Source organism: Amblyomma mixtum, chromosome 1 (genome assembly GCF_055824585.1).
Source record: "Amblyomma mixtum isolate Tamu chromosome 1, ASM5582458v1, whole genome shotgun sequence".
NCBI lineage: Eukaryota > Metazoa > Arthropoda > Arachnida > Ixodida > Ixodidae > Amblyomma > Amblyomma mixtum.
Genome location: NC_143012.1, coordinates 312,066,391 through 312,094,114, shown reverse-complemented (window position 1 = coordinate 312,094,114; position 27,724 = coordinate 312,066,391). Strand labels below are relative to the sequence as shown.

The following is a 27,724-nucleotide window of genomic DNA, read 5'->3' as shown; positions in this document are numbered from 1 at the left end:
TGTCTGCCAGTTCTTTCATCACATACACAATGTTGTCGCTGCCATCGTATATTTATCGGCACACATATAATCACACGCTTAGTCCGCCCAGAACCTGTTACAATCTGATTGTCTCGCCTTTTACCAGTTGTTCGCTTCCCCCTTCTTTTCAGTTTTTAATTTTCGCCTCGTGGTCACGTGACCTTGTGACGATCGACCTCTCGACCAGTCAGCGACTTTTATGACAGACGCAGGAGGCGAAACCGCATGATGCGAAGTCTAATGTTGTAAAATTTGCGGCAACTATATCGCTAGAATGAAGTTGCGTGTAGTGTCTTGTGTTTTGCGCTTTAATCTTCCGTAAAGTCGCATTCAACTCGTCAAACAGCTGAATGTTTCCTTTTATAACAAGCCGACATTCATGAAAACAATATGCAATCACGGACAGCGGCCAGAAATGAGTTGCTACACAAAAAACGGGCATGACGACACCGGAGGCCACGTGATATTTTTATCTTTCAAAAAAAAAAAGAAAGAAAAATACGAAAAATTACACATTGGTTTGGTGCGTAAGCGCTTCGGTAGTTTATTGACAGCTTCCGCGGAGGAGGAAGAGGAGCGGGTGACGTGGTGATATCGTCACTAGTGAGGGCTGAGCACTACCCTACTGTACCTGCAGTGACACGAGTCGCTCTCACAGAAGGAGTCCGTTCGAGCGTTTTCCGCTTGTCGAGCCAGGCATTGCTGCCTGCAGACAGCTTCGTCGCAAACCTGAAAAAAGAAGACCAAGAAAAAAAATATAAGGTAACGAGAACGGTAAGCAGGGCTTGGCTCGGAAGAGCCGCGAAAAAAAAAAAAAATGGCATCGCAGGAAGACTGCGCTGCCGTAAGTCGATCAGAAATTCAATTGCTGCCGTTAGCTTCTCAGAGCTGGTGTTTTTACCGCTCCTGGTACAAGAAGCAGACCCTGGGACTTAAGAAAAGGGTAAGTACAGCCGCGTCACAGAGAGCAAGGCGGACATCCAGAGCACGGCAGGAACTGAGTATCGTGAGCGTGCACATGTTACATTTTGGTTTACATATCCAACATTAATGGGAAACAAATGCACTAGAACTCTTTGTGCTCTCCCTTACGGCTTCGAGAGGGGGCAGAAAAGGGTAATTAATCTCTTCGTATCACGTGACTCGCACACGCGTCGTCTGGCCCGGAACTGACACGTTATGTATCTAAGAACGAAGTGCAGTGAGAACTAAAACAACAAAAAGTGGAGATTGCTGTATTTGAATCAGTTGTCGCATTCGGAAGAAAACGCCTGCCAACACGACTCCGCACATTTAGTTTCCAAACGAAACCATTAAAGACAGCTCAAAATAGAAAGCAAAAAAAGTTAGAAGAGGAAAGCTGGCTACGCGATTCTTCCCTTCCGTTAGTGCGTATGTAGCTCGCACTGGCGACTTTCATTTTTCACCATTTTGTTTTTTTCTCGAGTGGGATGTGATTGCAATGGAAGAGGTAAGTGAATCTGTGGAAGAGATTCTTTGCAAAGTAGAAACTAAGGCAAAATATGAAAAAGGAGGAAAAAGAGCCGCGAGAAGAAGAAACACAAAATCCGAGTAAATATTTACGAACATAAGGGCTTGACGAAGCGCAAGCCATTGTAAGCAGATTTTCAGGGCAAGGGGTAAAGCGAGAAGGCCAGCGAGATTACGCGAGACATAATGGGTTTCACTGGAAGGAAGGCTGGGGCAAGTGTAGCGCTAGTCACACGACAACACGCCAAATAACACTACGCTCCAGTAAGACAAAGGACAAGGAAAAGAAAGAAAAAGGCAGAAAAGACGATCAGTAATAAAAGGACAGCCTTTTTTTTTTTGCGTGTGTGTGCATGGTGAGTTGTGCTCTTGTGTACAATGCACACTTTCTTATTGCAGTATTTCCAACATAGGCCCATTTTTTTTAGCAATATCACGGAAGCGCCGACCAGAATGTCGTTCAGCGTCCCGTGCAGGACTACAGAGACGAAAAGAACGAGAGTAAGCGCATGCGCACAGAGTGCATGTCAGTTGCAGCGTCGTCTGCTCGGCTGTTCTGCTGATGTGACCTAACCATTGTTGCAGCAGACGAGCAGAGGACACCGGAACTGCAAGCGCTGTGTGCGCATGCGCTTACTCTCGTCGGTATCGCCTCTGCGGTCCTGCATAGGACGCTGAACGACAGTCTGGTCGGCGCTTCCGTGATACTGCTAAAAAAATCAGAGTGTACGCCGTGTATGTGTGTGCGCATGTGTTTACTATCAACTTGTTTCATTAAACGCTGTCTGTCTCTCTGTATCTGCTTTGCAAGCGCTCCGTACGATGCTACAGCTTTTGTAGAAGCACTGTCGTCGGAAGCAACTCCAGAAGGAAGTGACTAATTCCCTTCAAAGATGTCCCTCCAGCCCATTGCGTCGACCGGTTCTCATTACGTCATAGTTAATCCCTTTGGACCTGCTAGCCTGGTATCCAGGAAGTTGGCAGTGGAAAGGGGATTAACCACGGCTTAATAGCATTAGCCAGGATGTCAAAAAAGCTGCTCGACGCCATTGGCTGACTATAGCAAATCCAATTTTCATTTTTAAGTATGTACTTGAGCGAATTAGCGTCGCAGAATAATTGTGATGTCCGAAGAGAGGTTGACATAAAGCCACGAGTAGTTCTTGAGCGCACATGAAACGAAGTTATTACTGGGTCCGCCTTAAGCACAGGGACGAAACCAACCACCACATTGAATCTTCCGAGCAGCGAGGGACATGGATGAAAAATTTCAAGGTAGGATAGTGCCAAGAAAGCCAAGCCAAGAAAAGCACCTGAATCTAGTGTGAAATGCCACAGCTGTGACCACCAGCTAAGTAAAATCATATGCCTTTAAAGCACTTCGTGTTTGTCTTCTTTCCACAAGTAAGATGAAAAGTGCTTTCGTCGCACCATAAATACTGCTAGTCTTTGTTGGTATGAAGACTCGTGCACGTTCTAGCCGTTACATGAACCTATGTTATGTACATATTATATAAAGTGGTATCTTAATACGTCACATTGTGCAATAACACGTTATAATAATGATTTCGACCTATTCCAGTGATGGTCCTTGGGTCTGGCCTGAGCGCGATTTAACCTCAGACGTCTTTAGAATGCAATTTGAGAACAGAATTGGGGCTGGAAGGTGTTTGTTATGTATCGATTGGCATGGTCTTGATGAAAAAATAATGAGAGTGGGGGGGGGGGGGGGGGTGTCTAGTTTGAAATTCTTGTGTTGTTTGTGAAGGCCTAATTTTTCTTTTCTGAGTTCTACCACGCTGTTTAGTAAAGGACGTAGAAAGGAAGAAAAATTATCTCTAGATGAAGGCGCGCTGCAGCTGTTTTTCTCCCACAGTCGATGAACCAATTTTTATTTTGAAATAGCACAATAGTGAATAATAAAGTAACACATTGCTGCATACCAAGAAATAATTTCTAGTGTTTCCGATCGATATTTAATTAGAAGATTCAGAACATCGACTTTTTCACTCCGATGTGTTGACAGGTTTCACTTCAGGCGTTCTTTGATTAGCATATAATGGACAAAAGTGTTCTGAAATGTCACGTAGAGGGAAAGGTTGCTGAGTGTTGTTTGTTCCTGGCGTTTCCGCTCTTCCTCATAATAAAGATTTCTCTCTATTTAAGGAAAATAACAAAACAATTACGATCCTGCAAATTGTATATTTCAACCAATGTCACGTGGCATGAAATGACCGCTAGAATTTTGCGCTCACCTGACACATGTCAGCCTTTGTGCTAAAACCTAACAGGATAATATTTCAAAGCAAAGTGTACGGGTTGTTCTGACACTTCCGCTCAAAGCGCTCACGGGTTACCGCCTTGTGCAGAAAGAATTGCTGCTGCCGAAGCACAGCAAGCGACCGCTCGGTTTCCTGCAGACATAAATTGCTAGACGCTTTATAACTCTCTCACCTCTTCCGCATTTGTAGGTGTTATGCCTCATTCATCAGTCAAAGAAGATCCAATTGATTTATCTGCTTTAAATTTAAGCAGAAAATAGTGACAAATAAAATGATCTGAAATTTTCTGTGTTCTGTAGCAGACTTGGTGGACTCCAGAATTCCGTTGTACATACGAGGCTCTCGATAAACCATGTGAACACAGCGTGAAAATTTGAAGCTTTATTTTGAGAGTCTGGACAGGTCACCGCCGTGTGATTCACGAGGGTCAACTTTTTACAGAAAGTCTTAGAATACATAAATGCACTGATATTTTTAATAATAGCGGTTCAGAAAGACTTCCGTGTTGTGATGAGCCGTGGTTTAATATTTCGCGTTTTTTGTTTTGCTACGGAAAAATAATGTGCCGAAGTTGTCGCGGGGGGTGTTGGCTGAATTGTTGTTTATGTGGCTGTGTCTGAACTCCAATCTATCGCCGATGGTGTTTAGATGGCCTCCCAGGAATGCCTTCGCATGGTTTTGCTGGTCAGCGTCATCCGAAGATCTAGAAAGGAACACATGGGTCACAAGTTACGAGTGCATTGTCAAAGATACCGCTCAATACTTCGCAAATGTGCCTGGAAATTTCATGAAACTTTGGGGCGTTGCTAATAATACAAAGTATTTTCTTATTGCGGGATGTGTGATATTAAATAGTGGCAAGGACGCGTGTAAAGCTGTTTATGCGTGAGTGTATAAGTAGTTTGTCATGGGGGTGGCTTTATTAGCAACATTTTGAGGGAATATAGGAATCACGGAGCCTAAATGAAAGAAGAGTAGAAGGAAAATGATGCGGTTAATTTCTGCGTCGCACATGGTCGCAACCAAGCCACAATTTCAAGGAAGACCCGTGCCACAACAGTACCATAGAATCACTGCTTCATATGATTAAAAATATACCACAATAATGCGCTGCATTGTATTAGATTGCGCACGTTCCTGCAAGAAAGGTATCTTGAGGATACAGTGCTTCGTGGATAACTTTTGGTACAGTGCCGAAGAAATCGGGTACCAGATTTCTAATGCTAACCTATCAGTAAAGTTATTTCAAGAAGAGTAAGAAACGGAGTATTCTTTGCTTCTTGCAAGAAATAAATAAAAAGAAAACTCCGTGCGCTCTGTTGGAGGTTGTATTTTCTTTACAGTGGTAATTGTTTGTACTGATTGTTGCGATGCTGCACAACAGTGCGCACTGTCGGGACCTCTTTCTTAAGAAACATATCTGTAGTTCGTGTAACCGCGCCCTTAACCGTTTGCAGTGTGCAAGCATAACTTGCGTAATCTTCGCCTGTGTTTTTATCGCGTTCTTTGCGTCTCTGTGAAGGCATCCAAGGCACTGCTCCGCCTCTTGCGAACTTCTGGCCTGCACGATAGGCTGTGACTTTAACGAACGCTGACTTTTCATGGTGACTTCAATTTTCTGCTACTTTCTTTTTCATATTTTTATCCCCTCACCCCTTTCTCCCCCTGTAGGGTAGCAAACCGATTATTCTTCCGGTTAACCTCCCTGCATTTCCTCTTCTTCCTCCTCTTCCCTTTTTTGCGTCTCTGGTGTCCATAGTTTCACCAGTGATTCAGCTTCAGCAAGGTTGAAAATATTTACCTGAGCATTGTCATTAGCGACACACTCTTTTGGCATAAGCCTGCAGACCGATGGTAACCTTTTGAAGTTATGGACATGCCAAACATTCCAGGAGTACAATTTGTCTCCCCTCTCTCTTTTTCCTTTTTCCTTTTTCCTTTTTCCTCTTTTCTTCCCCCCACACCCCCCCATAGCTCCTCGCTGGGCTAAACACGCCGTCCAAAATTCCCCCGTTTTCATTAAAGAGTTCGCTCATCCTTTAATTGCCATTCCTCATACATTTAATTAAAAATAAAAATAATTCATCAATAAATGAAATAATTAAAAAGCTGATACGAAGTATAACTAATTAAATTTCAATACTTAAAATTAATGCTTAGGGGACAGCGAATGATGATTTTCCTGAGGGTATAATCCTGTCAAGGCACGGGAACATATATTAGGGCTTGAGAGTGGCGTCAGAGCAAAAGAAAAAGCGCACCAAAAAGCAAAAAAATTTGCGAACGGAAATTCGGCAATGGAGCACAAAGTTTTTTAGTGGTATAGACGACCACCTAAAGCGCAGGTCTGATTTTTGTTCTCACAAAGCGTACAGCAGTCTTTAAACAGATTGGGTCGTTAAGTGCAACAGCCGGAACAAAATTCATCGGGCTTGAGTATTTTTCCACATATGAAACAGAAGATTACAAAACTGCTTTGAAGAATTTTCTCTTGCACCAAAAGTGACGTGTGGGAAGTGTAAGTGTGGCTGTTTTCGCTTGCTCTACGAACATCGCGTATTTTCTCCCTAGTGTGCTTATTTGCTTCATATCGCTGCAATTGAGTGATACAAATATGGTTGTTATGTGAGTTATTGTCGTGTCATTGCTGCCAAAATTGCAGATGAAGTGTTGATAGCAAACTTTTTGACCACGCAATAATTGTTATCTGAATTCAGCCTTCCGACTTCAGTGCTTATACTTTTCAGAGGTGCTCGTAGGAAGCGAAACTTCAGGATTGCTTTTGCAACATTGCCTTGCTTCGTCACGGGAGGGTGGCGAAGAGAACAAAAACGAACCAATTCTATCAATAACGGTTTCTTTGAGTCGGCACATACACGCACTAAATGTTTCTTCGAAAAGTTTGTGTTCGTTAAGGTTTAGAATGGCTTCACCGCAATGTAATCAATAATGCGGTGAAGAACGCTTCGACGAAAATGTTGGATGTGCACGAATGGGACGAAGACTACAGTGCACTGCTTATTGTTCCGTGCGGTACAGTTCTGCAGGCGGCAATATAAATTTCTGTATAGGTCTGTGAAATTTGACTGAATTTATCGAAATGCAATGCGCGCCATTTTGAAATGAATAAAAGCTAGGATGCGAAGAAATCCCAGTGTGACGTTATTCTTTGGTTTTCAAATGCACTCACAGGCACACTAGACTAGCGCAAGTTTTAAACAAGAAAACACAGACCCAGAATAACCCTCATACACTACAAATTCGTTTATTCTGCTGAAACGCACAGAAGGTTACAGATGTTTGAACAGATGAGATTCAAAATTTCACGCGAAATCTTGAAATTATTTTAACAAACGTAATAAATTTCTAACGAAGCATTATGACTAGCTTCACAACTTATCGTCGTACTGGCCAGCATCAGCCAGGCTAACTATAGCGCAGGCCAAATGCTTCTCCCAGTGAGCCGTACTTTATGCCTGTCTCGGCTAAACTATCATGTTACAGTTCTAACCTTATCCCTTCACCTGTTCTCTGCCACTGCCGACTGCGCGTTTTTTCTGTTGATCATATTGTAGACCATTTCTATAAACCTCTTTCTATATGATTTAATTGACCTGACCAGGACCTCAATTTTTTTTTTAACTTCCACCAGAACATCACCAACTGGCCTATGTTCTCACATAAGTGCTGGTGTGTTTCTATTGCCCAACGTTGGCTTCCTATATTTTTACGCGCAATTCAATCGCTGCACTACTATTATTTTAGTAGTCATAGCCCTCATGAGCGGGTTTTGTCTGCAGGTATTTTGGTAGTTGCGACACCAAAGGCTTGAAAACACGCTAGATGAACGCACTTGCGCACGGCCTAGGTTCGTGCGTGGTTTCTATTTCTGCATTCACTCTTTCCCCTATCTCTCCCCGGTCATTTCCATCATTTCTTCCCTATTTTTCCTTCTCTTCTTCCTATCTCTTCTTCCTATTTCTTATTTGTTCTTTTCAGGACGCCGTTCTTCTTCTTTAATAGTTCCAGAATTTTCCGTAAGCCTTTAAGTTCCAGCCTCGTAACTATTTACAGGAAGGACGCATTGACCGCGTAATTTTCTTCTGAGAAATAACGGAAAACTGCTGTTCAATACTACGGAGTGTCTGCCAAATGAACTCGCTAACCTGCTTCATTTTCTTATCAATTCTTTTCTTGATACGAACCTGGTCTGCTACACTTGCCCGAAGTAGATGTACTCTTTCACCGCTTCCTCTCGTAAACTGGTGCTTTCAATCCACGTGTTAGACTTAGTTATCTCGTTTTTCTAACTAAAATTGCTTTCAGGTTAGATAACTGGCATTAGACAACAAAGAAAACTAGCGGTAGAGGAGAAAAATTCAGGTCGTATACATGTAGAACACGAAAATGAAGGCCGAGATATGCGAAGCCATAGTCGATAAGAAAGTATGGTTGGCATCTGCGAATTGTATCCGAAAGTGAAGTATAGGGTTGGGCTCGAATTTGTGAACCGGCCTGATCAGGATAATCAGACAATAACCAGAGTACCCAAAAAGTGAATTATGGGTTGGCAACATTATAAAAAAAGGGAACCTTTATGATATTTAAGCAATGACTCCAGCAGTTTAGGTACACTTAAGCGTTTTGTGACTAGAGCTTCTAGATGTACACAAGTATATACTCTTATTTGTATGGAATAAAAAAAGGGTGTGTTATTTTATTCGAAGAAGAAGTTTTCGTTTCGCAAGAAGAGGCGAAATGCATAATTGGAGAAAGGAAAAAAAAACAAGAGTGCAAAAAGTGGACGAATGATATATGTAAATTGCTAGCTGTATCGCAGCCAAGATAAAACTCGCCGCCGTGTGGTTATTTCAGACAAAGCATGGTCTGCCTCTGGAAAGCACACGCGGATTTAAAGCAGGGAACTTCACTCTCAGTCATCCTTACCGCGTAGATAACTCGCTGCGCAAAATAAACATGTGTCAGGCCTCGTCCAGTAACCGTCCGTGACGGCCACTACGGCGGAGGTTCGCGCTTTCAGGTCCATGAGTGGCGGCCGTGCAAAGATTGCACGAGCTATGCGGCTACTTATTTATGACTACATTTCTGAAGCCAAGTTCGTGTACTCAGCTTACTGCGGAATCACTTCATGATTCATTTTGTTTTTATTCTCGGTATTCACTATGCGCGCCTGGTGTCGGCTTGAGTTTATTTTCTTTTCTCTGGCTGCAGCTCTGCAAACATACTAAAATATGCATTGGACACCCCTGCGTGAGAGCCAAAAGGGTGCGCTTTCAAGTTTTTAGCCTAGATGGAAAGTAAATGCGTGCTTTTGCTTGGCAAAGCCGTTTGAACACCAATAAAAAATATATTTACATTCCAGTTTTGCGCGCTTTTCACGCATAAAGCCGTAGCCCAGATGCACTGACAAGCAGAAAACATTCATGTAGTAGACGTGACAGCAGAGTCGGAAGATCTGCTTGGCGGAGCTTCGTCGCATAGCGGGACCTTCTGCTCATATCTTGCCAGTGTGCAGAATTTATCTAGTACTCAGTCTAATTTCTATATGTCGAATAACTTCTGCCGCACACCTGTTCGTTGTTTTCCACTGTGTAGTGTATGAAAATACACTGCACTTTACGGCTGCAGATCTAGTACTCAGTCTAATTTCTATCTGTCGAATAACTTCTGCCGCACACCTGTTCGTTGTTTTCCACTGCGTAGTGTACGAAAATACAAAGCATTTTACGGCTGAAGATGATCAAACAGCAACTGATTTAAAAGTTGTTTACGACAGTTCTGGAAGAAATATCTGTGCCTTAATTTTCGTCATTGCATAGCACGCAGCCAACTTTGCCTTGCCTCCGCCAATAAGTTGTCGTGTGCGAACTCCTCACATATCTCAGCGGCGCCCTTTTTTACGTTGGCTGATCTCCACATTGGACCTCCGTTTTTCTGTATTCTGAGGAGAGTTGCAGACTTTAGGAGGGCTAAAGACAAACGGACAAGTGGACAACGCAGCGACTATGTTGCTCGAAACATTGCTCGAATTAAGCCATTACGAACTCACAGCTATTGCTAATAACACTTATGAAACCTTGTACTGACGTTATGTTTTGACGAAATTTAGAAATTTGCAGATTTACGCGTGGCCTGATGCATCTTCAATAAACTAATAGTTGGGCAAAAGCGGCAGATGTGGTCCGAGCACTAGCCGCAGGGAAAGCCCAGGTTTTTAGCCGATGTTGAATACATGCTTGGTATGCTCAAACAAGTTTCTCACGACGCCTCCATGACGTACTGCTAAGAAGCCATTTTCTAAACTGAAGTAAGATTTTTGTTTTGACTGCACTTAAGCATGCTTATTACAATGAGCTTCTTGTAGCTTCTTCTTCTTTCCGTTATCGGGCGTGGTTTAAAGCTTACGCACAGTGGCACAAAAATAAAGCGCGTGAGAGCAAGGGTATTATATTACGCTGTCTGTTCCCACCTCACCACATGCGGAATTAGTGAGGCGAAGCGCAGGTGTTATAGCACCACGCCCATAGAAGAAGCGCACCCACGATGTTTGCGAGGGCGTGTTTCAGGCCCGCCGTTGGTACAGCGCCACTCACCTCCCGGTAGGTGCACCTGCAGGAGCCGTTGGGAGCGCATCGGGCGTTCATCAGCGGCTTCCTCGAGTCGGCGCGGCACTGCCGGTCGCACTTAATGACGTTGCACGGCTCGTGGGGCTGCGGGGGAAGGGGGGGGGGGGGGCGATGACTCATTATCCACGCGCCCGCTGCCATTAGCGAAAGTGATCGGAAAAACTCTCGACATATTCTGAGAAGAACACGATGACAGCGGACGCTGTCAGCCGCCGAGATAGACTGCGTGCAATTATACCGGGTGTTTCATCTAAAATTTTCTGCGATATTTAAAGATAGGCCCTTTGAGTCAGAAGAACGCTTTATTCGCCAGTGGGCTAGCGCATCAGAATAAAGCTAAGACTTTCTAACTAGTAGGCTGGTTAACTAATAATGAGTAATTAATTTGTTAACTATTACTAGTTGTTTGTTTATATATTGAGAGGTGTGTAGCCTCACCGTAAATAATAACCGTATGAGTTTTTAGAATACCCTCGGCGCTGAGGCGCAACAAATTTTGGCTATTTTTACGATTGCGTGCGCTGGAGGGTTTTTTTTTTGCTTGCGAACCTCTCAAAAGCGCACGTATTTTGGCGCGATTTAGGCAAAACTTATTAGGACACAGCGCCGAGGGTAAATGAATTTTCGAAATTCTAACAACTGGTGTAGTAGTAGTAGAAGACCTTTATTCGACCATAATTTATAGGCCGAGCATGTCGACCGCCTGGGCGACCAGAAGCCGCTGTTCTTCTTCCCCTTCAGCGCCACTATTACTTGTGGTAGGCTACACGTCTCTCAACAAGTAAGTAAACCAACAGTAATAGTTAAAAAGGTATCTACTCAATATTAGTTAATGCTATGACAAAAAGAAGCGCCCCTAAGAGTAACTGAAGAAAAGCCTGTTTTGCAAAATGTCTTAAGCAAAACACCCGCTATGGATTACAGCAGCTTTCTTCCTATTTCTTTGATTTCTTATTTTTGGGTAGGACTTTTGCAATTGTAAGGATTGCAGCTCTTTGTTTGTTGTTGTGCTGTTGTTTTCATTACTTTTTTTTTCTCTTTGGAGGATGAGAAGAAAGCTGTTTTTGGCATATGGTTGTTGTTTCGCTTACATGTTCTGACATAACACGAAGAATTTCAGTTGCAAGAAATGATCGCTGAAGTTAGATTCATAATGGTGTATGTAAGTCTTAGCGCGCAGTGCTATTCGAGGTTGTCCAGAACCCTAGCTGACGCTGATTCGTTGGCATCGTGATAATTCTCTGCACGACCCAGCCGCAGTATGAAAATAAAAATGCAGAGAAGATTATTGTACGAAAGTTGCAACGAAGGCATTTCGAAAAAAAAAAAGAAAACGAATAAAATATTTTGTACGCAAGTTTGCTTAGAATTGACCAGCAAACTATTAGCGGCAGACATAAAAGTGACTGCAACACAGGTGGACAGACCTTGCGCACTTAAGGCCTCGTGAATTTTGCACCTTAACTTTGCTTAAAGGAGTAAGTGCTTGTTTAAAGTGCGATTCAAAGCGTGTCATGATGTCTTGAAATAAAACAATGAAGACAGAAGGACACGCTAGTTTCGGCGCGAGTAACCAAGCCGGAGTAGCCGTGTCAGGTGTATATAACTGGCTTGTTTTGACTTCGTGTCATGATTTGGGCATAGTCTTGGGTGCTGAGGACATTGGTGTCTTGTTTGTTCGGTGGTCATGGAAGATATCACGGCTGTGTTCATAGGCACAGCAGAAGGCTGACGCAAAGGGGTTCCCACAAAAAGGGCCTTTGGCGGTTCAGTGCTCTCTTTGTTTTGTTATCTACTCAAAAAGAAAAAGTAATTGGCTTTCGGGCAAAACGTTTTTTGAACGAATGTAATTGGCAACTGAGGGAAAGCGTTTTTCTCTGCCTATTGTGAGGACAGGACTTTTTTTTTTTTTTTGCTGCGAGGCGAGCTGCGCGTATGTTGTGGGAATTTAAGCTGAGCTGTATAATAACAAACAGTACGTTATCATAAGACATGAAATCAGGTGAAGGTTGATGGCAGTCGTCTCGCTCAAATAATCAGCTCAGGCTTCCCGTTAGTCAACACAAAAAAATATTCATTTAGTTTATCCGCGTTTGCTGTCCGCGTTTCTGAGACACTAGTTAAGTTTATGTGACAGACGTCCTTTATACATTGTCTACGTTATAACTGTGTGTATTCAACGAACAAGTATTTGCGCATTTTCTCTGTTAATATACTCTGTTGCGTTTTTTAGTGAGCTCGTGCCGCGTTTGTTTGATTGTTGATCCAAATATGCGGGCAGAGAATGTTTCATCAAAAGAAAATTATGCTTACTGTATGAAAACACATGAAAATAACAGAGCAGATTTGCGCTGCGCTGAAATGACATGGGCGAATTATTCCAATATCTGCCATCAGACACACCTTCGCTTTTATTGCTAGGCTGAAACTTTCTCTCTTCAAAGTACGTGGATTCGAGAAATATTACGATTATTTTCTCTAATCAATAGAGCATTACTTATGCGTGAGGTTAATACAGCCGTTCCTTTCCCGTCTCGAGAGCTCGAAATAATTGCTGTTATTTCAAATTACTTTGGTATGGACGAAGCAGATGAACAAGTTGTTGCCGAAATATGCTCGTTTTCATGCTTCGCATGCACTGACTTCCCTACCGTCCATTATATTTTTCATCAGTTGTTCAAAGAAGAAGGCTTAGAACTGTACTCAAAACAAAACAAAAAAAATCAGCGAACCATTTACATCTCTAGCAACATTTTTCATTCGACCTCACACTCAATCACGCCTCCGTAGCCCAGGAGAGCGCATCGCCAAGGCCCGTCTTTTTGTGGGACAGCGCGAATGGGTTAGGAGAATCGGACGTACCGGCTGTAGCCACTCGCACTTGCACGACCCCGTGCTACTGCAGTGAGCCCTCACAACGGAAGGGTTGTACTCTCGGCAGGTCGCCAGGCAGCGCGCGTTATTGCACGGCATGCCTGGGTGTCCCCCGGTCATCATAGGCTGCGAGACCAAGTCGGCGTTAATTAAGCGCCACTCTTCAGACATGACCGCTCCGCTCGCGACACCGGCCATTCATTAGTCGCTCGTAAGACAACACTGGTCTTTTCAATGGGATAGCTTTAGAGGTCCCTTTCGCGAGAGAAGCGTCGTCCAAGTTTTTTACACATGAGCGATGAGGGCTGTTCTAGCCTTTCGACGCACAGACCACCTGGACTCCGGGTTCTGATGATTGTCGCTGCTTTTCTTGTAGGTATCATTATCATTATCTGCCAGTTCACAAGGAAGCACTGCTAGAGGACGACAAAAACAAGAAAGAAGGATAGAAACACTGTGCTGCCAGGAAGTACAGCTTTGTGCATATCTCTGTGGTTCCGTCCTCAAGCAGGGTTTCCTTACTATGTACAGCCAACAAGCCCATCATACGCTCATTCTGAATTTCAAACTTTCAATTGGCCTTTTCAAAACTATTCTTGGTAGTAGGGCGGACAAAAAAAATTAATCACGTGGAGCTCCAAGGCCATTTGTAATCAAACGCTCTTTCCTACTCTGGCTCTTATTGGCAAATTCCGGCTCGTATCGACTAATCTAGAGTTCCCATTTTTGTATCGCATCAGAGTCAGTCACAAGCCAGCGTCCTGTCCTTCGTTTTTATTGCGCTAAATCAGTAAGTTAACCTTAATCAGTTAACCTACTAGACCAATACGCAGTACATGCCACAAGCCATGGTATGGTGGACCTGACACGTCGTTGTGTCATATTTTCGGCAGTGACGTACATGATGTACGCGTATTAAGAGGTTCAGAAGTTATTCTTTTTTCGTTTCCTCACGAGCGGGTAAGAACAGAGCCAGTGAGAAACGTTAGCGTTATGCGCATTCGACGTATACATTTCACTTTGCGCCTGTCCTGCACTGAAATCCCAGAATAGGCAAACAAATGCCCACCGTAGCCCTCGTAGTAAAAGTATAAGAAAAGCACGATCGATTACTTATAAGGTGGCTAGCGCTAAGAGGACGTACAAAGAGAGAACCGACAAAATTGACATTTCATTAGTGCCTTAGCTATTAACATGTCGCTTCTTGTCTCAGTTGTGCTTGCACTAACATCTTTTTTATCTAATAACAAAACAGCTATTCTAATAACATTTTTTTAACACAAAATTTACTTTGCATAGGAACGCAGCAACTTTTTCCTCATTTACGGTAATCGCTCACAGAAATAACTGCGTGACGGTACTCTTAGTCACTTTTTTTGTTAAGGAAACTGTCGTGTCAAGGAGCACAGAAAAAAGCAAAACCAGCCAACTTGTATGCAAGTTGCTCAACTCGTTAGTAATCAAACAAGCCTTGTCCCAATGTCAACATCCCGCCGAGAGTTTCGCAGAAACGTTTGCGCTAGCTCGAAAACCTGTGATTGGTCTATTCCTGGCTTCGTGCGCGAATACAAATACAGGTCTCGACGTCGAGACGGAACTGAGGCTTGAGCAAACGAACCCAACGCAGGGCACTCTCGCCGACGACTTATCATCTGCAGCGTTGAACTTTGCTCACCTTGCATTAGCGTATTAAATAATTCCCCCTCATAGGTTGTGGAGAAAAGTGATATTGTCTGAGACGGGCAGGGCAAAAGCTCAAACTAATAATGATCATGCATTTGTGTGGCTGGTATGCCTTATCGACCATTCCAAGAAAGAAATATTTGTGCGCGTAATTTAACAGCTTATAGTAATGCCATTTGGCAGATTCTACACAGCTATATTAAAAATTATAGCGTTGAGTTGCTGCGCTGTCTCTTCCTTGAAAAAAATACACATATTTGCTAAGTGATGAAAATACTTCGATAGATGAGGGGCTTGTTTAATGGCGTTAAGCTTGACCACCTTCCACGCAACGACTGCGATTCATTAGCATCACTATTGTTCACGGTTGTTGTCACTTATGGGTTGGTTAACACCTTCGAATGGCAGGCCACAGGTTCACTAAGCACCCACTAAAGTCAAAGGCAGGAGAGCTGCTTTCGTGTAGCTCAAGTAAAATAGTTCAGCTCGTAGCATACATTGCTAGTGGCGGCTTGTTGGCCTTCCTAATATTTTTCTGAAGTTCACAGGAAATATGAACAAGACAACATGATTTATAGTTTATGGGAGTTTAACGTCCCAAAGCGGCTCAGCCTATGAGGGACGCGGTAGTAAAGGGCTCCGGGAATTTCGACCACCTGGTGTTCTTTAACGTGCACTGACATCGCACAGTACACGGGCCTCTACAATTTCGCTTCCATCGAAATTTGACCGCCGCGGCCGGAATCGAACCCGCGTCTTTCGGGTCAGCAGCCGAGCGTCATCACCACTGAGCCACCCCGGTGGTGCGAACAAGAAAACAAAGGAACACATGTTTACTGCGACTATAACACAAATACAGCAGAAGCTCTTTACTTTGAACTCGCTTATTTTTGTACTCTGCGTTTATTCGAAGCGACACTTTGGTCCCGTCACCTTCACGTGCTCTTAATTTGAACTCTGTATGACTGAAACAAATTTTCGGGCCCGTTAGAGCTCAAAATATTCACATTCGGCTATATTTTCCTGGTTTCGAGAAGCGTTGCTCAGTGCCCTGGCGCGGACGCTGTTCGAGGACTCACCCCTCCGGGAGCGGCACCGCAGATGCACCCCTGCGGTGTGCAGCTTCCCACGCCGCCTCCTGTGGTCTGGCAGTGCGCCAAGCACTGCCCGGGAATGCATCCCGCGCCCATCCCCATTTGCGCCCCTGCGAGGGGAATTAGGTCAAAGAAACGAAGAGGCAGCTGCAGTGGGGGAAATGTCGCTTTAGGGAGTGCAAACACCTCATCAACGAGGCGACAGCAAGTGAGTGGGGAGAAAAAGCAAGAGGGATCAAAAACTAAAAAAAAAAGCCCCTAAGTAAGCTGAAGTGTCTTTTAAAGGCATAGCCTACAGGCACAGCAAAATGGTAGCCGCACTGGTAGCCCATGCCCGTTATTGTTTTTATTTTTTATCTTTCAGTACCGGTAATTCCTACAGCAGACGTTGCTTGGTTGGTTTTTTTGTTCAATTCCCTGGATCTTGGTTGTACTTTTGCTGTCACAGGTGCATCTACATAGCCAAATTCTGACCTTCCACGTGCGAATACATTTTTCCTCGCATATTCTGTGAAACGTAAGAATAAAGGATCGCTAGGTTGCGGTAAGAACTAGGAAACCTATGTCATTACATAGATATATAAACTAAAATTAATTTCTTGTTGTTTTGGATGATTCTTTCATTCTCTTAAAGAGACCTTACAGTAAGAGAGGGAAGATATGCTTAGAAGATATAAAAACCCACTTGTGACAAAAAAAAATCTGACTACCAAGATCTTCCCTTAGAAGATATGAAAACCTATTTGTGATACAAAATAATTGTGAGTACCAACATCTTCTCACTGACTTACGGCTTAGAAGTGTTTTATTGTTTTGTCAGTGAGACCGGGTTTGGCATATAGCTGTCAAAGTTGAGAATAATAAACGGTGTGCTGTTATGAAATATTTTTCTTGCCGGTGTCTGACTACGGGTTTATTCTACATAAGAGAGTAAAACATTTACGATATTCTTTGCATATGAAACGTCTGTATTTGTTGTTAAAAGACCACTGCGAAGTATTCTTGTGATTAGCCACAAGTGACAGTGTTTTGATGTCTCTAAGCACGAGTAAGGCGTGAAATGGTATCATTTTAGAGAAAATTTGTTGTTGATAGTGTTCAATGTTGTAGTGTCGGCTTACCCATGCGACCGTCGAATACTTGGAACAGGTGGAAGAGAACGGCAAAGAAAGCACGTCAGGTTACATCTAAAGCACACTCATCATTATTGGTAGCAAAAAGCAAGCGGGGAGGACATTACATGATACCGTATGAACGAGCAGAAAAGTAATACTTTCAAATAATTTAGCGCGAGCATTCGTTAATACTTCAGAACAGCAACGATATTTCAGAACAGCTACGAGCTTTTGTTATGATCTGTCTGTCTAAAAAAGCCATTCTACATTTGCTGTCGGTAGAGCCTCTTACAAGTGATCTCGTCCCAAAATAATTTCTTGCAAATGCTCAACAAGAGTGTATATATTAGTCGTGCCATATTTAGCGTTTTTTTCAGTTTCTTTAAATGTGAATTCGATTTTAAATTTCCTTTCAACTTCAGGCCCCGGGGTAACACTGACCGCATCCAACCGCTGTCGCGCATTTGTTAGAGAGAGAGAGAGAGAGAGAGAGAGTGAGAGAGAGAGAGAGAGGGAAAGGCAGGGATGTTAACCAGAAGGATTCCGGCTGGCTAGCAGTACCATGAACAGCATGGAGGTTATGGTGCCGGGGCTGAATGCGGGTGTTATAAAGTCATACGACGACTGCTCTATGACGTCACAAGAGAAGTGATAGAGCAGCAATGGTGCGCTGTAGGAAACGAAGGCGTGCTTACTTTGATCTTCGTCTATGAGCGCTGCGCTCCGCGTATGAGTGTGTAACTTGGATGACGTGTTCACAGCTCTTAAGCTCCATTTTAATGCACTGTCAAAACGCTGATAATAGAGTCAGCTCCTTTATACACGACCTCCAAGATCACCAACCGCTATAAAGCTACTACACTTCAATACCAACGTTTTAAAAGCCGGTGCATCGGTTAAGAATAGATACTTCCTTTTATTTACTTCTACACGCCTTTGTGTTAGTAGACTAGGTGCAGCTGATTCCCTTGATTTTATGGAGAATGAATCGCGTGTACTGACATAAAAGAAAGAAATCAAAAGTGTTTGCCGCTAGGAAGAGGGGCTCAGCGCCAGAAATAATCGAATATTTCTTGCCTCAAAGTGCTCGAAGTTTATTACCTTCGTTTGTTCTGTTTCCACAAATATTCAACCACGATTAATTATAAGAGGCGGTGCGGAACCAGCTCAGACTGCGGTTTCATGAAACGAGTTAGTTATGGTGAATTATTTAGCGATAGGGGGGTTTGAATTAAAGACAGCTCGGTCGTGTGCAATCAATAAAGGTGAACAGGAACTGCCTAGAAGGAGTGAAAATAAAAATAAAAGGTATAGATGCATGCTTTCCGGTTCTCAGTCACTAGTGTCATAAACATCAGGCTACTTAGGCGGTTCCGCACCTCATGTAAATAAATTGAGAAGAGTCAATCACGCCGGCACAAACAATTTTGGCACAACTTGCAGCTGGCTGTAAGAAAGCCGCAAATAGGAACGTAACGCAAAATGAGTCGTTGCAACTAAACCACTATGGCGTGTTGTCGCTTGCTTGACGACGTTGATTGGTTTTCCGAGGAATCGTATCGCGAAGGCAGGATACATGTACACATACAAAAAAGGAGAGGTCTCATTATGGCAATAATTGCGGCACTATAAAAGACACGGCTCATATTCGCTTCATTAGGCACATATGGATTCATATTTCGTGCTTCCAAGAAAATTGAGCTCGTGTTACTCCAGCCTACACGATACCAGAGTGGACAGTCACGTTCTCATTCTCGAAGACATTTTTCTTTTTTTTTTTCCCTCTCGTTTCTTCGTTATTACGCACGCAGTAAACACTGTTTTTCAAGCAGAAACGAGCGCCATTTTCTCCTGTAATCAATGAATAATCACACTTTGCCCCTATAATCAAGGTTTGCGCGGGCGGCGTTCCTTGTTTCATTTTTGGCTGCCACGTCGTTACTTGATGTTTCCGGATGTGACTCGTTCCATGCCTTTCTCTGTTTTAATAGACGCGGGAGCAACTAGAGGAAAGGATTTTTCTTGTCGTGTCCTTCTACAGTTGTTCTTCGACTGCATCACTAACGAGCTATCTGAGAATGCGCGTAAATGTAGCCCTGTAGTTTCTGCCGTTGGCAAGGAATTTACGGCTGCGTGAGGATGTCATCACGCTACGGCTGGGCGCTGTGATTGTCTGTTTTGAAGTGAAGCATTGATTGGGCTTCTAATAATAAGGAGGAAAAAAGAGCAGCATTCGGCTTTAGATGCTGTATAGGCATGTGTGAGGCTCGGAATCTTGGCAATAAAAATCTGCGGTTTGGCAGCGGACGTTGTGTTCATCATTACAAACTGGGGACATACGTGATAACTTGAATGTGTTACTAACGGGCTGTATTCAGCATGCGGGAATATTGTGACCCGATAAATACGAGTCGCATCTCTTTTTTTTTTCTTCCTGACGGATGGTCCTTTTCAGTAGAAATGTATATATATACGAGCCGATGAGGATAACGCCGTATGCGAAAAGTTCCTCATAGAATTTTTGTAATAAAAAAATGCTTTCACTCTTCATCGTGACTTATTGGATGAAGTGTCTGGGTAGAGAGAGTTTATATGTTGATAGAACGCATTTACGTTGCCTACTATTTGGGAAATGCTTGTATAACGTGGCTTTTAGGTTGGAGACTGGGTCTGGGTTTGCAAAGCTCGAGCGATAGGGGAGTGAATCATGAAGAAAAAAATTAACAGACCATAAACCTTAAAGAAACGCCGGTCGATTGCATATCGTCAAGTTGCTTTTTCCTATGTATGTCGTGGCGGGGAAGATTCACCGTATCATATAAATGGACCCAATTCAGGAAAGTAGCGAATAGTGTCAACGTTTATCGAATCCGTTAAGGGATCTATTGGCATTTATTATTTTTTTATGCATTAAATTGCGGTTTCGCTTGTATCTTTGGTTCGGATCGTTATTTGTCCAGTCTACTTGGCTATTGGGTTGCAATATTTTCGAAGTGAATTGAAACGAAGCAATAGAATTCACCACGACATTGAATTCTACGAAGTGTGATGTACCTTGTCAACCACAGCGCCTTCTCTGGCCACTGATTTAGAACCCTTGCACATTCACGCACTGCCGTAAAATGTACAGTCGCATGCATGCTTAACAAGGATTGCATTGCCAACCACTTTTCACTCCTTCTGCCAATTAAGCTGCAGCGTGTGTGTAGCACTGTTCTGAAATATTCTGGCTAGCACTGCTATAAACTTTTTTTTAGCAGGCTTGCTCACATGCTAGTCAAAGTTTTCACTTTGGGACCTCCTACTGTACTAACTTTTTTATGAAACTTACAACTCATTTGTATTTCGTTTTAATAAACCTTCAAACAGTGTTCCTTCAAACGCATTCGGCTAGTGTCTTCTTAGAGTGCGATGAAGGCGCTAGAAGTGTGTCATATGGTGTAGATTAGTTAATATGTTGGGAGCGAAGACCGTCAGGCATACCAGTAGTTATTAAATGGCAAAACTGGTCGGTAGGTAAAAAAAAAAAAAAAACACCAGCGATGCACTATTCGATGCGCTTACGAAATACAGACACATTCCATACGTGAATTATGGCATAATTTACAAAGGCTGCACCAAGTTTTGGTGTGGTATATCTCGAAGGTTTACTCATTAAAAATACACTGGTATCATTTTTATCTTTATTAGCTTATTAGCGCTATCTGCACCATCGTTGCTGTGCGTACAGCTTGCAAACAGTACATTGTACAGTGAGAAACCTGCCAAGTTTTGTGAAAAACATTCCGTTGCCCTCGTTAAATCAATGGTAAAACATGACAAGTGCACTCACCGGATGCTTCTGCGAGCATTGCTATAGAATGGGAAGAACAGGAAAACGAGAAACATAAGAAAGAGAAACTGGCATGCAAAAATTCACTGACTTCACGTCCTGCATCGAAGCGGAGGAGTTACAACGGCAATAGCAGCTCATCTATGAGCGTTCACTCCAAGCCTACTCGTATTACATGGCCACGGACGACCTGTAATGAGGTGAAACCCTCACGCCCAATTGCTACCCAAATACAACGTCATCCAAGCGGGCCTACACCAAAACGCATAGTGCAAAGCACACTTCATAACGTCGTGATGGTACATGGTGACAAAAGCCAGACACTGGGGCAGTGCGCCAGCAGCTAGCGCTGAGAGAGACGCAGAACCACGCAGTTCAACGTTCCCGCTAAGCCTGTCTCAGTGTGTACACGCCGACCGGTGTTCGCGCCCTCTCAATAATGTCTCACGCGTGGTCAAGTTGCTAAGGCTTGCATATTAATTGTTGGCACTAATTGGGGCGAAGGGTGCACGGGCTGCGTTGCCTTATACTTTTTCACTCATGATGATGGAGAAATGGTGGCTTGTTCCAAACCTTCGGGATTTGCGGATACTTGTCATCCCTATCGCATGGCGCAGGCCTTTCTTGCTACATATAGGTAACTGCTCAAACTCAAAATAAAGACGCGAAGGGTACACAACAAGCCCTTATTGTGTTCCCTTCCCGTCCTTGTTTTATGTTTTATAGGTTACCTATGTGATCCCGCACGACCGTGTCGTCCAACAAAACTGCCCACTTTTCTACCTTTTAATTTAGAAGTAAATGAACGGGGTGGCATTCTTTATTTTTTTCTGAGAGCTATGTTGTTGTGTACCTAATTTTAAGCTCTTTTCAATCTAATGCACGTAACAGACCTCGGCACTCTCGCAGAACCGCCTACCAACCACGCTAGAAGCCAGCGCAATTCTTTCTTTTTCGATGGTGAGGCGGCCACACGTGCTCGTTCAGTAACACGGATGACCACGTTAGTACCCAACATAAGGGCAGGACGCTGAACTCTCCAGCGTCAAGAACACGCCCAGCCTCTCATGGCCTTGAAGTTGAAGCCGAGTCTGCGTTTGCATGCCCAGCGGTCAGCTGCGTGATGAGCTGCAGATTGGGACCCAAGAAAGCTGCCCTCTACTCCAGTGAGCCTGCGCGCTCGGTTAGGACTGTGTTGGTAGTGACTGTTATCGGGGATAATGTGAGTATGCTTCTGGCTTTAAATGTACGCGACGCATGAGGAAACTAATTTATTGCCCCGTAGGAAGCGATGTAATTAAGGCTATTTTCTAGTGAGAACTCCTTCGGAGCATTAAATCGCTCCCGAAAGCTCCCGCATGGGCCTGTTGCTGACAAGTGAAAATGGTATCTAGGAGGTTCCTGTAGAGGGCGGTCTCGAAAGTGTGCGCCGTGTGGGACTTCAGGGGGACTTCTGGGAAGAGTGCTCTCAGAGATGGGTAAGGAGATAGGTGTAACTATCGCCGTCTTTTGGTCGTCTCGCAAGGAAGCGGACTTGACAGTTTTCTTTTTTTAGATGTAAAGATGATGCTCGGTACTATCTCTATGAAATACATGGCATCCAGGTTGGTCTGGAAGAAGGTATCGTCGACCGAACCCATGAGTTCCAATAGGAGCTCCCGTAAGAAGAACGTAGACACAATAGGAAACATAGGGAGCCCCTGTTCTACGATAAATATACGCCTTTACATATTGTCGTAGTGCTTTTGATTTGTACTCTCATTCCAATCGTACAGCTCTCCTTGCAAGCGATTCTGCCGGAGCTTTTATAAACTGTACGCATTTTAAACACCTTTGTGAGATGCGAAAAATGAAGCTAGTTCTTTTTTTACTAATGTTTATAGCCCTGCTTTCGAGTGAACTCGTTGCAAGCAGGTGCCTTTCATTTATCTGACTTCGTTTTCGTGCGTAGGATTTAAATAGCTTTTAAACTTTTCAAAAACCTCAGCGTCGAGCTGAAAGGTGTGACGCAAGCTCTTCAGATGCAGGAGGGCTCAAGTGACCCTGAGGTGCTTAACTTAAAAGGAAAGATGAACCGGTGTAAATATTTATCAAGGACTGCTAGGAGTAAGCAGTGCTTGCTTAGAGAGATACTGTAACACCAATAACTGAAGGGGCCGAATTTTTTCTCGTAAAGACAAAAATGAGGTGATATTTCTAGCAGATGACTCTCAATTAAGTGGGGTTAAAATAAATGTTAGTTGTTCAGGTGTATTTAAAAAAAATCTTGAATGTGATTATGAAGTACGTTTTGAGTGGTCCAGCGAAGTGCAAGAACAAAACAAAAAGAACGCGAAGCGTTTTTTTCTGTTTTTCAGTCTTTGGTACCCAAAACTCTTCTAACGAATTACGCTGCTTATACCCAAGTGCGTATATGAGTAAAAACCTGCGAAACTGTCGCAGTAATGCATGAAGATAAAGTGAAAAACATTTTTTAAAGTAGCCCCGTGGCTGGTGACGTACTGTGATAACTTAATTACCGTTATTTTCTTATTACCATCAAAGCTGTATGATTGTATTTTGCCAAGAGGTTGCCGCCTACTGATTTACATTCACTTTTTTTTTCTAGTCTCACAGGCCAGCGCCGGTATGCCGTAAAGGTTATATCCCCGTTAAGTCATCTACTTATTCTCTTCGCTCGTAGTGTCTACCTCAGGGCACCATGCCTCTGCCACTTCCAGTATAGACCAATCACCAAGGAGCAAGATAAGAACGATGTAGAATTAATAGTTATGGTATAAAATGTTTTGTCATACTGCCCTGGTATATACATTGGTGCCGCCATCCAAGATACGAGACCTTCGTATTTGTTTTTCGCTTGTTTATTACTTCCCATTAAACAGCCTGTACCACCTACCTCATCATGAACCTCGGTTAACGCCCTCACACGGGGGATTATAAACTTACGAACACTGACGCAAATGGAATTATAGAAAAGCAAGCAAGCAAAGACCAATGGCGGTGGCGGCAATAAACTCTAGCTATTGTATGTTCGAGTGGTCGCCCTCTTCAAACATGTTCTCGAGGGAAATATACTTTAAGTGGAGCCACTTCTGTTGCCTCTGCCGGAGATCCACGTACAGCGATGGGTATTAGTGTGTCACTGACCTGTCTCACGGCACATTACCAGGCACACCCCCTTAGGGTGGCCCTGGTAGGCTTTGGTCGGAAGACGTTCAGAAGAACAAAAAGAAAAAGAAATGGCAAAGATAGAGAAAAGGCAAGACAGTGTTAATCTGATCGTCCTACGCATTATGCCACGTGTTTTTTCATTTGTACCGCCTAGCTAAGGAACAACTCGTTTTTAGTGTTCAACCCCCCGAAGGTCTGTGCGTTTCTTAGTAACCTCAAGGTCGGAACTTAGTGATCGGAGCCTCAGATAACTTCGTGGTTACTTAACGTGCTAGCTACACACGCTACCACCTTTGCTGTTGATCACTTCGTTGGCTCTCGGAACTAATCAGTGCACGGCTCATAGTGTCACGGGCTCCATGATAGTGGCCCATGCTTAGATACCGCAGTGTACGTTGGAGGAGGTTGCGACGTGCGGATTAGGTAAACTCTAAGCTTTCCTCCCCGCATCTGGTCTCCAACATGGCGGACACTATGACGTCAGTGAGACCGTGCGGATATTTTTTGGATATTCCACTTCTCAGGAAATTCAAAGTATCAGACTTCCACGGTCTGATTTTATTAGCCCCTCGCCACCCCAACACAGCAGCAAACATGCGGTGCCGTCCAGGACTCACCGAGCAACGCGATGGCGATCACCGCCAGAGTCCGCAGGGCGACGGCCATGTCCTTCTGCGAAACGGCAGGCGCGTTTTCTTGTAGCACTCCGAGGAAACAAAAGAGAAGAAAGGAAGAAGAAAGCGTGGGAGGTAAGCACACGCTTTCCGGGAGCGCCGACGCTCGGCCAGACAGGCGTGCGTTTTCGTGATGTCGCTCGGCAGCTACACGCCGCCGATAATAATGTCGCCGGGGCAGGCACACAACTTCCCTCTCCCCCCACTGGGACCCCTAATCAATGAACGGGGCCTGTGAGAGCGAGCGAGCGCGCTCTGAGCGCGACCGAATTTGAATGACACTCGCGCGCCGGGTTCGTGCCAGGTGCGCTGCCGCAGCCCGCTCCGCGTTGCTTCTGCACCTCGCTGGCTCGGTCGCTCTGCGCGAACACTTCCCAGTCGGGTCCCCTGCGGACAGCGGCGGGCATGCAAGCGCTGCCGCGCGACAGATCTACGACCCTTCCCGGCCGCGCGTCACCCGTTTACCCTTTCTCGGTCTGCTCAAGCCGCGGCTTTGTACGTGAGCGCCGTGAAAGAAAATCCCCGCTTCCCTCTCCATTGAGCGCCTTCTTTTTTCTTTCTTTCTGCTACTTCTTCTTTTATTTTTGCTTTACGTTTTCGTTTTTCTGCCTCTGCATTTCCCTGTCAAGCTTTTGCGGGGCTTGCCCGCGAACACCATTTGTTCGCGCTTCTGGGGAAAGCATGTGGCGTCTGTTGGCAATGCAATTAAACGGGCCTGGTTTGCTCGTCGCGCTGGATCTTTGGGCGTGCTTAGCCTTTTCTTTCTTCTTTGCACGAATGCTCTTTCACTCCCTTTCCCTACCTCTTTATTCCCCTCACCCTTTCGCTCTGGTTTGCCGGCGTGTTTGGAGAACGCAGCACACCTGAACGGAAAGAAGCGGAACTCGAGGCTTCCTCGGCCTCCCCGGCTGCTTCTCAGGACCGCTGCGTGGCTCTTTTAGTACGCACCTTCTGGAGAGCGGGGGGATTTACGGATGGCTTCGACTAAGTTTCCATTTCATGTTCCTTTCTAATATGCTCTGTTTCTTGATTTCGTGAGGAGCGAGGCTGCGAGTAGCTGCTACCTAGACGGTTCTCTTTGGCCCCTTTTGTGGCCGCTCACAAGGCATTCATTTGCATAAAAATGTAACGGTGGCATTCACTGTACCGCGTTCAGACATAAACGCCCGTCTGTGGGGAAAAGTTGAAAAAACTTGTTGCGTCTGGATGAACTGAGCGGCTTAAGTTTGGCCCCGAAAAATTCCCCGAGGAGAGAAAGAGCTCGAAAAAAGCTGTATAATATATTTCCATAAGGGTGTAAGAGCAGCTGACGGTTTGAACTAATTGCGATGAAACTGCAGGATCATGTCCTTGGTGGCCTTGTCTTACGGCGTCGACTAAAGTGTTGCCCTGTTGTTATGCAAAAGAAGGGGTGCTAGTAAAACGGTCTTTTCAGATATCTAACATTCATTCGCTGAAATGACACCGCTACCATTCGCCGTAAAAATTACTGACATCATGTGCTCAAGACTGAGAGGATTATGTTCTGGGATGTATTCCGTAGTAAAGGCGTTGCATAGAAACAGAGAGAGCTGCTTTAAATTTTCTCTCTCCTTCTCTTCCTTAAAAAAAAAGAACTTCCAAAATATGTTTTAGAGGCTCTTTTCTCACTCATATATTTCACATCCTGGTTTGAAACTAGTTCATTACTTAACACCCACTTCTGAACTTGTGAGGGCTACCTTTCATAGAAAGAGGATGCTTAACGCATTTACTTGTAGTTTCACAGCTAACCAGGGCATATATTTTGCCCTCCTTCACACGTGAACTTTACAATTTTTTTAAATGAAACGTGATAAGAAAACAGAGGCTAGGTAACTCACACAGTCATATATGATCGCAGTATGTGTCATCTGTGTAGTGCAGAAATAGCTGGAAGATGTCTATAAGAGATGCGCCAGGTAGAGCCAGCCAAAAGTATTATAAAGGTCCAAAACTTGCAGCTATACTCGACCAAGAGCACTAATCGGGCTGTGCGTTTATCAACAGTGATGAGATGTGCTTTCTAGTTTAATGCTCATTTTATATTGCAGAAAAAATTCAGTACTGCAAATGGAGCTGCTTAAAGATCCCGTTACACACTTTGAAAAGTTTAAACATGAAATGGAGTTTTTGCGCAGGTTACTAAGTAAATACGGTCCATTCGCACCACATAAAGTGCTAGCCGAATATCCCTCAGCCGTCAGGATATGTCGGTGCTTACGGCTGTCAAGACCTGACTTTGGCAATAGACAAAGTCTGTACGAGTCGCATACTTGCGGTTCTCGACCGTCCGGTGTCCCGTCGCTGCTTCGGAACGACACCTCGCCAAGATCCCTCGCACTAGAATGCTCGCTCACGTTAAGCGTCTACTCTGAACGCGAATCCACGCACCGTATGACTGGAAGTCCCTTCTCACCTCGCGCGTTAAGGGGAACTGCAGTCGGCGGCTGCTCACAGAAGGCTGTTATGAATGAGTGTATCGAGGGCAATTTGCTTCTGCACTGCAGCAATCTCCGCTGTCGAAGCTTTTGGCTGAGCAGATGAAGAAAAAAAGGGGGGGGGGGGGGGAGTGGGGGGAGGTCACGCGACCGACCACTCCACAGGTTTAAGCTTGCGAGAGTGCCCGTGCTCTATGCGCTCCCTATAATCCGCCATTGCAGCTCGCGTTCGCTGCCCGAGGGGCAAGGAGGGCCGGGGGAGGGAAGGGCAGGTAGTCGGCGCGTCCTCTCTTGTTCTTAGCGCGAGCCACAACTCACCTGTGCTCGCCCGCGGCTGCTGCGTCCCGATTTTGGCAGGCTTGGCACCGCGCTCTGATTGTG

The 27,724-nt window shown here is 44.4% G+C and overlaps 1 protein-coding gene across 3 annotated transcripts; it reads right to left on the bottom strand.

The window, feature by feature from the left end:
- Positions 1–552: 552 nt before the first annotated feature.
- LOC149372452 (uncharacterized) lies at positions 553–27,724 on the bottom strand. Of its 3 annotated transcripts, XM_089586384.1 has the most exons (7): positions 27,662–27,724; positions 24,828–24,882; positions 21,040–21,060; positions 16,078–16,202; positions 13,304–13,441; positions 10,409–10,525; positions 553–750 (listed from the first exon to the last, which is right to left on the bottom strand). In XM_089586384.1, the coding sequence occupies exons 2-7, from the start codon at positions 24,874–24,876 to the stop codon at positions 622–624; spliced, it is 579 nt and encodes a 192-aa protein (XP_089442510.1). In that variant the 5' UTR covers positions 24,877–24,882; positions 27,662–27,724; the 3' UTR covers positions 553–621. The 3 variants fall into 3 exon arrangements, with proteins under 3 accessions (XP_089442510.1, XP_089442523.1, XP_089442518.1); XM_089586397.1 differs by lacking the exon at positions 21,040–21,060 and having other exon boundaries at positions 27,662–27,681; XM_089586392.1 differs by lacking the exons at positions 21,040–21,060; positions 27,662–27,724 and having other exon boundaries at positions 24,828–25,009.